The 9,405-nt window shown below is 49.9% G+C and overlaps 1 protein-coding gene across 1 annotated transcript; it reads left to right on the forward strand.

The window, feature by feature from the left end:
- The first annotated feature begins 4,494 nt into the window (after nucleotides 1–4,494).
- On the forward strand, nucleotides 4,495–5,995 carry ASCL2 (achaete-scute family bHLH transcription factor 2). The gene is made up of 2 exons (XM_053980567.1): nucleotides 4,495–5,077; nucleotides 5,177–5,995. The coding sequence occupies exon 1, from the start codon at nucleotides 4,545–4,547 to the stop codon at nucleotides 5,064–5,066; it is 522 nt and encodes a 173-aa protein (XP_053836542.1). The 5' UTR covers nucleotides 4,495–4,544; the 3' UTR covers nucleotides 5,067–5,077; nucleotides 5,177–5,995.
- The last annotated feature ends 3,410 nt before the right edge of the window (nucleotides 5,996–9,405 follow it).

Consider the following 9,405-nt stretch of genomic DNA (forward strand, 5'->3'; position numbering starts at 1 on the left):
GGGTTGATTTAAAAAAGGGAACAAAGCCAGATCATATTTTTTTTGCAAAGCTACAAACCCCCAACCCTCTTCTGAACTGGAGGGAAACAATGCCCACTCTGTCAGAGAGATGTTCTGAAAGAGCTGGGGGATTTGATGTGTTAATGCTGCATGGGGTGAACTTGGGACACTAAACACAAATGGAGAAGAGGCTGAATTCATACTGATGCTTTCTTGACATCCACTTTTCTGGCTCTCACTCCATCAGTGCAGCCACCAGTGATGGAACAGCAACATCCCAGCCGTAGCTGCTTGAACTCTGTCAATGCAGCAGGGAAGAGAAACTTCCCCCTTGGCTTTGGAGCACTGCTACTCATGCTCCTGAGAAAGGATGGGCTGGAAGCAAGAAGGAGGATGTCACCCAGGAGCCAAAACTACACCCATCATCCAGGCAGGACACACCTGTGCCAGGTCCCTGCTGCTTCTCAGAAGCCTCCTCCCTTTCCAGCCCACAGCACCATTGGGGAAAATACCTCTTCTCCACAGTAGAAAGCAGCTCCCCAGTGTGTCTCATTTACAAGAGTCAGTGGCTCAGCCCATTTGGTCCCTCAGCTACTACCCGTAACATGGCTGGATTCACCCTAGAGCTCGCTCATAAATAAAACATGTCCATATCAAACCGCACTGCAGCCATAGGGATGATGGGAGACCAGGGAGACCTCACAGCCTGTGTCTGCCTTCCCAGGCACATCACAAGGATGCATTGTAAAGGCTGCTTAGCATTCATATAGCACATACACACAATCAAAGCTAAAAATCAACTTTTAAACCCAGGGCCATCTTTTTTCAAGAAAGGAAAGAGAGGAGGAAAAGGGAGGGGCGGGGTGGTGCTGGGCTTTGCCAAGCTTCAGATGCACTATACAACTCCACTGTGAATGGAAACAAGGCTGGCTGGAGGCTGCCGTGGAAGACATAAAACCAGAGAGAAATCATAATATTTCCAAAGCACTTCTTTACTTATTATTATTTTCAAAGTGTATCTCAGAAATCCTCTAGTGATTCCCAGGCAATTTGAAATTATTATAGGTGAGCAAATAAAATATCAGAAGAGTTATTAAAAATAGTTCATCAAGCCAGAGAAAGATTACATTGCAAAAGAGCATAAGCTGAAGACAGGGAGCTCCCTTCAAAGAATAAACTCATATGAACTTCTTTCTCCACTGAAAGTGAAAGAACTGTACTTACAGCTCTAAAGCACAGTGCCTTACTCAAGTTAAATTATTTTTTTCTTTTTCACATGCTATATAATTGCAAATCATAACTGCCCAGGAGCCAGCTGTGCAGGTGATAGACCTGAAGACACAATGCAAGCCCTGCCCCATGTAGCCCTGCTCCTGGCAAAACCAGTGTGAGCAGAGCCCAGCCTGGTAAATTGGCTTACCAAGAACAGGGCTGCTTAACTGCCCATCACCCTTTATTTCTCACATTCATCCTCTCAAGCTTTATTGCAACTGGACCTCCATTGCTTTCCACTGAAGTCCTGAAAGTTTTGGTGAAATACTCTAAAAAGCTCATGTCAGCTGGCTGTAATGCACTGGTGGCACCAGGACTGACCCAGCACCCCACCTGCAGCCTTCCTGCTGACACATGTGCCAAGCCAGGGGCAGTGCTTTGCTCTCACCTTTGGCAGGTGCAAGAACTAACATGCAGTGTAGAGGTCCTTTCCAGAGGCCCTTTTCCCTTCTCCCTGAGTGTCATTTGGCCACCTTGCAGCACACTGGCTTGTGGCTGAAGCCACATGGAGCTGCAAGGTGTCCCCACCAACCATGCAGTTACCATTTTTGCCTTACCTGCTCCAGGAGAAGAGGATTTCTTCTCCCCAGTCTCTGGGGATGGGTAGCACATTGCTGGATGCTCTCTCTCCCCAGATTATGATCAGGAAGTTGATTGTGAACACAGACAGTGTTTAATGATGCCTTGTTCTACTGGATCCTTACATAGTCATTAACTTTGTAAAGAGATTTCAAAGGAGATTGTGTTTGTCTGAGTACAAGATGTACCTATCCACCTACCTTCCTGCAGACTGTTGGGAAGCCAGCTGCACTGCTAGGAAAGTGTAAGCACTTGCTGCATGTTGTGCTCAGGCCCAGACCTGATGGCCACATCTGGCTGGAAACATCAGCGGTCCTAAAGCCAATTTGGACAAGTGAAGCTCATCCCTGAGCTGAGTGTAGAATCTCTGTGCTGGAGGCTGCATGCTCTCCCTTGAGACTAGGTTTACTGGTGTGCATTATTAATGAAAAAAATTCCCTGTAGATATTTTTATATGATAAAAATACAGTTATTACTCTTGAGTGCGGCACTTCAATACAGAAGGCTTTCTCTTGAAAAGTTTCAAGGGCAGCAGCTTTCCCTTTCCTGTGTGAAAGGTTTTCAGCAGAAATTAGAGACAAGGTAATGAAAGAACATCAGTATTACTCCACTGAAGTAATGCTCCTACTGACTAAGCTACATCTGACAGCGAGCAGAAGGGAAGCCCCTTGCTCCAGCCAGAGCAGTTTTGCAGATGCTGGAGGCAAGTGCATGCTATGGCCTGAGCTGAGCAAGCAACCTGTGCACAGACAGCTCCCCTGAGCTGCTGGGAATCCACCAGGAAAAACACTCCTGCCTGCGTTGCATGCCATGAGCTGCTCCTCTCGGGTCAAGTCCTTCAGGGAAGCTGTAGGGCTGCTCATTGCTTTGTCCCCAGGTCTACAACAGGGTCAAGAATGTCTCAGGAGCTGCTGAATTTGGGTGCTAAGTCTCCTGTGTGCTTGACTACCAGAAAATCAAAGTGCTCACAGGATCCTTACGGTCAGGAATTTTAGCTTGGCTGCCTATGACACTGCAGAGGGGCTGGCCCCTTCAAGCCACTGCCATTGCAACCAATCCCCAGTGAAAATATTTCTCTTTCAACATGATGGAGCCTTGCTGTTCCCTAAATACCCCACATAGGTACAAAAAAAGCCCCCTTCATGTCACATCAAGGAATCATGAACAGCTCTTTTAACTACCATTTCTGGCTTAGTGAGCACCAGCAGCAATGTGGTTAAGGGCAGCCAGGGGAATACAGATACTTCGATATCCAAATCGTGCTGCAGAGCCTTGCTGGCACCTGTCCGTGTGATGACATCCCCACCACCAAGTTGGTGCCAAAGACACCAGCTTGGAGCATTTTCCTGACATTGGGTTATGTTCACCCCCAAAAAGTGAAGGTCTGTAACTGAATTGCCTCACACCGTTGGATTTTTAATTTTTTTTTTTTTTAAAGGCTGGGTGGGAGCAGAGCCCTGAGGACAGCACATCATGCAGGTGTACTGAAGCCAAGAGTGAACACAGCTCCAGGGCAGTGGGTTCATGTAGCTCCCCTTACATCCATCTTGTTTATTTAGCAAAACACCATGCAAGTTATTTCTTCCCACGAGTTCCCAGGACTCCAAGAAGAAGCTCCTTTGTCCTCCCAGCTCTTCCCACCGGCCCTGGAAGAAAGGCTTGCTTGATGGAGAGTCAAGGAGGATTGCTTGGCATGGCAGAGGGAAGCTAGGCTGCAACCCCCAAGCTACAAAAGCTTTGCATTTTCCTTCTTGCCTCCATGCCTTTATCCTTGAAACTCCCATTGAAGCCCAAAAAGCCGGTCTGTGGAGAACGGCGTTGGTAAGACGACCCATTTCATTACTATAAATCTTTGTTATTATACATTTTTTTGGATGTACCAAAGCAGAGCCCCAGCGTGTCCCCTCTGTCAGGCAAGCACCGACCGGCAGCCAGGTGCGGGCACTCTCCGCTCCGCAGGTAAAGCCCTGGCAGCAGCCGCGCTGCCGGGCCACCGCCTTCCTCACACCGGCACCCGCGGGGTACCCGGTGTGGGGAGGGGCCGGGCTGGTGGCACAACTGAAGGGACAGGACCCGGGGCCTCCACCTCACCTGGGGCAGCGGGGAGTCCCGCGTGCTCCTGAGCGCCCGCCGTGAGGTGCGGGGTAGGCGGGGCGAGAGTGCGGCCCCACCCCCGAGTAATAATAAAAACTAAATTAAAATAAAATGTTAAAAACTGCCAGGGCAGGGGCGGTGATTTGAGGGGAGGGTTGCAGCAGGGCCGCGGACGGCGGTGTGTGTGGGGGGGGAGGATGTGTGTGTGGGGGGGGGGAGGGGGCGGCTGCCGGCGGTGCCACGCGCCGGGCGCACGCGGGGGCGGGGGCGCGCGCGGGGGAGGGCGCGGGCGGGGGCGCGACGGCGGCGGGCACGCGTGGCGCGGCGTGCGCGGCGCGTGCGGCCGGCGGGGGCCCGCGAGCGGATGCGGCGGCGCGTTGATAAGGGGCCGGCCGGCAGCGGGAATCGCCGCAGAGGCGCGGAGCGGCGGCGGGAGAGCACGGGCATGAACTGCCCCGCGCAGCCCACCCCCGCCTCTTTTGTCTCGCTTTAAATAATGTAGTTTTGAAAATTATTTTTTATTTTTAAAGTTTTGATTGTTGGTTTGCTTTTTTTTTTTTTTTTTTTTTCCTGCCCGCCGCCACCGTGGCCGCCCGGCGATGAACGGCGGGACTCTGTCGCCGTTGCCCCCCGCCGCACCCCGCGGCCGCCGGCGGCCCGCCTCCCCCGAGCTGCTGCGCTGCAAACGCCGCCTGGCCTTCGCCGCCCTGCCGGGCACCGGGGCGGCGGCGGCGGCGGCCGCCGTGGCCCGTCGGAATGAGCGGGAGCGCAACCGCGTGCGGCTCGTCAACCTGGGCTTCGCCGCCCTCCGTCAGCACGTCCCTCACGGCGCCGCCAGCAAGAAGATGAGCAAGGTAGAGACCCTCCGCTCCGCCGTCGAGTACATCCGCGCCCTGCAGCGGCTCCTCGACGAGCACGACGCCGTCGCCTCTTTCCCCGACGGCCGCGGGCGGGTGGCCGTCGGGGAAGTTGGCGGCGGCGGCTACTCCTCCGCTTCTCCCTCCTTCGCCTCCTCCGCGCCCGGCTCGCCGTGCTCCTCCGAGGAGAGCGGCTACGACGCGGCGCTCAGCCCCGAGGAGCGGGAGCTGCTGGACTTCACCAGCTGGCTAGGGAGCTACTGACACGGCAGGAGGTGAGGGGCAGCCGGAGGGGAGGGGGCACCGCTTCCTCCCCCGGCGCTCGGGGGAGCGGGGCACAGACCCACCGGAGCTCTCCTCATGTCTCTCCGCAGCCGCGCTCAGTCCGCAGCACATCGGCACCCGCGGTCTCGGAGTCGGCAGCATCCCCCCGAAAGTACTGACCTCCACCCCGGCATGGCCTCGCTGGCTGCTTTTCTCGCCGGGTTCAGCCGTCGTATTCTGGTTGTGGAAAGTTCTATGGCGTAGTTGAGTGCGGGGACCCTCTCCTTGCGCGGGGACAGCGACTCCGCCTGCCCGCCGGGAGCTGCCGACCCACGGAGAGGATGCCCGAGTAAACCTGCTTTCACTCGCCGCTGCTGTCTGGTGTTGCTTTGGAGGGGTGGAAAAGAAAAAAAAAAAAGAAATTGGAAACACTTGATGCTTCCTTCTTTCTGGAGGGGGAGGGTATTTTTTATCATGTCAGATTCTATTTTATATGTAACTTGAACTGCCTATAGGGACACTGGTGTATGAAGACTTATTTTTGTACAAGAAACCTTAGAAAAAAGGGATGAGATGGTTCTATTTTTAGCAGGTCCTGTCTACTCGTTCTTGAACACTACCAGCTGGAATGTTTTGGTAACATACACTTTATAGATGCAAAGGTGTTTGTTTGTTTTTTTTTTTTTAAATTATTCTCTCCAAACACTTTGGTAAAAGACTGTAAAGTTATGTTGTGTTTTAACGTGGTGTCTGAGTTTGCCTAGTGTGAAGGCCCACCTCTCTGAAAGCTGAAGTTTAAAAAAAAAATGTATTGAAGGCATTTTTGTATGCACTTGCTAGGATTTCTTATGTTATACATATGCAGTTTTTAAGAGAGTATCATATTTTATGTAAATTGACTTTATAAATAAAAATCTATTTATAAATGGCTTCAGGGCTGTAAGATATGTGTATTTGCCAGAATTACCCAAGGTGACTTAACTGTGGCCTGAAGGGGTGGGAGAGCGGAGTAAGGAGCAATACAGCAGAGAGGCAGCTCTCCCTGGACCAGGTTTCATGTGCAGAAGGGAATAAGGAGCGGCATAGCATAATCTCCAGGCTTACTTTTTTTTTTTTTTTCCTATTCAGGTTTTATAAATTCAGCACTTGGAGCAGGTACTGCAGGGAAGATGTGTGGGAGCTGCAGATGTGCATAGGAGATAAGACAGGTTCAGTACTGCTAACCCCTGTCCTGAACATGCAGAAAGTGCAGCTGCAGGAGGCTGTGTTGTCCCTGCCTGGGATGATGGGAGACTCATGGGAAGGTAAAGAGGAAGTGGGTATCTAAAGTTTGTTTGTCCTGGCAGCTGCTCTCAGGAGGTAGGTTGGGGTGCCTTTATTCAGGGGAGCAGCACCTCTGAGAACAGTGTTGTCCTTTAAAAACCACACATAACCACAGTGTCCCATCTTGTCCTACTCTGACTTGAGCTGCATGTACAGAGTCTTTATCTAAAGGCAACAAGCAAATGGGAATTGCTCCTTGGAAACTATAGTCAGACTCATAAGCTCTGTCCATTGCTTTTGGGCTCATGCTGAAGACCTCATTCAGGGGAGGTAAGCCAGAGGTAAAAACTGTGTGGATAAGAATGCTGTGAAATAAAACACAGGGCTGATGGCATGAAAAACTATGGCAGAGACTATTAATTCCCTTAGAGAGCTCTAGTGAATGTTAGGAGTTGAATAGAGCAAAATGGGCTGGCCTGTAGAATATGGTGAACGAACACAAAGCAGAAATGGTTATTAAAATTGGCCTACTTTACAGGGACCCTGTGTATAATCTCTGCTGCCTTAGTACTGGGAAGGTAAAATTTTTCAGGAGTGTCACTCAGCAATTCCAGATTCAGTAATTGCAGCAGATGCTCTGTAATCCAGATCTGTAAGAGTATTCCACATACATGATTCCATTTGAAGAAGGAAAAAAAACAAAACTCTAAAACGAGCCATGGGAAAATGAAGGCTCTAAGCCCAAGCAGCATTTAGAAGCCTGCAATCAAGAGCAATAGTTGTTGAACTGTGCTTCAAGTTCATTCCCTAATAAAAGTTGCTCTAATAAACAGTCCCTTTGAAAGGCACAGGGAATTCAAGTGCTTAATAAATGTCTTGCAAAGGTTTTATACCCTTTGTGGCTCTTTAACAATACCCCAGGTAGGAGCAAGAGCTGTGAGCTGACCTGGGCTGTGCTCAGCAGCAGCAGGGAGGGCTGGTGGAATGGGGGAGTAACGTGGTACCTTTCCCCAGAGAGAGTTTAAGGGCTTCATCCTCACAGGTGACCTCCAAAAAATTAGCCAAACATAAACTCATATAGGCTCCCACATATTTATTCTCAGCCTAAACCAACATCATGTCATCTTTTCCAAGCAGTTTAGAAATTGGGACTGTTGCATTGGTCTGCACAAGTGCCCCATTATTGCAAAATGCATTTGTTTAAAGTATGTTACTACTGCTGGGCAGGGTGTTTGTTTTTCTCCCTTAGGTGCACTGATGGTTTTAGTATTTCCAAAAGCAGTATTTGGCTCAGTCAAGTACCTCCCAGCATTGTTACCATGTTCATCTGATCACCCAAGATACCATTGCAGCAACTTTGAAGCAGTATCAACTGTAACTCTATTGGCAAGAAATCAGCTGTAAGCAATTTTCACTTAAGCAATACTAATATTAGGGGAGAAAAAGAGCTTAGTCAGCATCACAAGTTACCTTAATGCTGTCAGTCAGTGCTTCAGTCAGAGCTAGAGGGAAATCAGGAAGGTACCATTTTATTGTAAAAATAACCACAGTGGTCATGAGTCTTCCAAACAGTTGAAGGGGAAGAAGGTGCAAGAAAAAGGATGTATGTGTGTTCTAGAAACACAGGATGGACAGAGGACTCCTTTCCCCAACCATGGTCACGGTGACAAGTCATTAGCAGATTCTCAGATCAACCTGCTGAAGAGAGCTCTGCTACACCAGAGAGAAGGGTACTGAATCATTGTGCCCTTTAAAGGAACCATTAGGGAGGATGCAAGGTGGGTTCTGTGGCCGTTGCAGCGGGTACCTTCAGCCAGCCCAGCTCATGCATCTTCAGCACCACCTGAAGACTGCTTGGACCTCGTTGAGAAGACTTATGACTCTAAATACTCACACCTAGAACTCTACTCCATTTATGCAAAATACTTGCCAGTTCAAAGACTTGGAGATGAAAGCCCTCTGACTATGAGAGTCACCTGTCAGCAGCAAGAGTAACAGCAGACCTGTCTCTCAGCCAGGTACTTCCCCTGCTTGGAGGAGCCAGCTACATTTGCTGATGGGACTCTCAGTGTCTGGGTTAGCTGTCATCAACCAGGAGCTCCCCTGAGGGATTCCAGAAAGCCTGGGTGCCTGCCTAAACTACTACACGGGAACGCTTGTGGCCAGGATGGGGAATGCCTATGGTGAGAACATCATTTCTCTTTAGATGTACAACTAGAAACTCAGTGCCTAAAATGGAAACCCCAGCTCCCAGCAAGACAAAAACCCGTCTCTAAAGTACAGGGCTGTAGGAAAGTCATTTGGTCAGATTCAGGCAGAAGAAGATATGCTGAGGAATTCTGAGAATTAAAAAAAAAAAAAAAAAAAAAAAGGCTGGGGAGTCCAGGGGGCACACTCTTGTCAATGTGCAGATACAAAGCACACTTCTGTAAATCTCTCACATCTCCATCCACCGATGGGTTCCCATTTTCCCAAGAAGCATTTCACAGGCCACAGACGTGGCTAATGAAGCAGAAACAAGTTGCAGGATGGTGTCAAGTTTAGCTGCCCTCATCCCCAGGCAGAAAGAACCCTTCAGTTTTCAACCAGGGTCCCCTCCTTGGCATTTTTTTGTTACTCGGACTGAAGCTTTTCTTGTTACTCAAAGCTCTTAAAGCCTAGTATGTGGTAAAAATAGTCCCATGCATTATGGCCTGGTGGTGTTTAAATGATGATGTTGTCCATCATGGGCGACCTCAGTTTCGGTTCCATGGCTACACTCCTTCCAAATTTCTCCACATGCTACTGAAAATAATTTTGAAGGAAGGGCCTGTGCAGCCTGCTGGAAGGCTTCTACACCACAGGAAGACCTAGGAAGCAGGCAGGAGGATGCCCGGCAGCATCCCCATGGCAGAATGGCATTGCTGGTCCTCCTTGCAGGGAGAGTGGCTTCAGCAGAGCCCAGCACCACAGAAAAGAGAACATTTGGAGATAAGAGTCTAGGCGAAAAGGGCTCTCTCCTGTTCCTACCACCACAAGATATCACCAGTAAATACCCTCTTTGCCACAGATCGTGGTGCAGAAAATCGCCCACGAT

The sequence above is a fragment of the Vidua macroura genome, chromosome 6 (assembly GCF_024509145.1).
Source record: "Vidua macroura isolate BioBank_ID:100142 chromosome 6, ASM2450914v1, whole genome shotgun sequence".
Taxonomy (NCBI): domain Eukaryota; kingdom Metazoa; phylum Chordata; class Aves; order Passeriformes; family Viduidae; genus Vidua; species Vidua macroura.

What these genes read in the sequence shown, in the direction of transcription:
- ASCL2 (XM_053980567.1), top strand. Translation starts at nt 4,545, where the DNA reads ATGAACGGCGGGACTCTGTCGCCGTTGCCCCCCGCCGCACCCCGCGGC.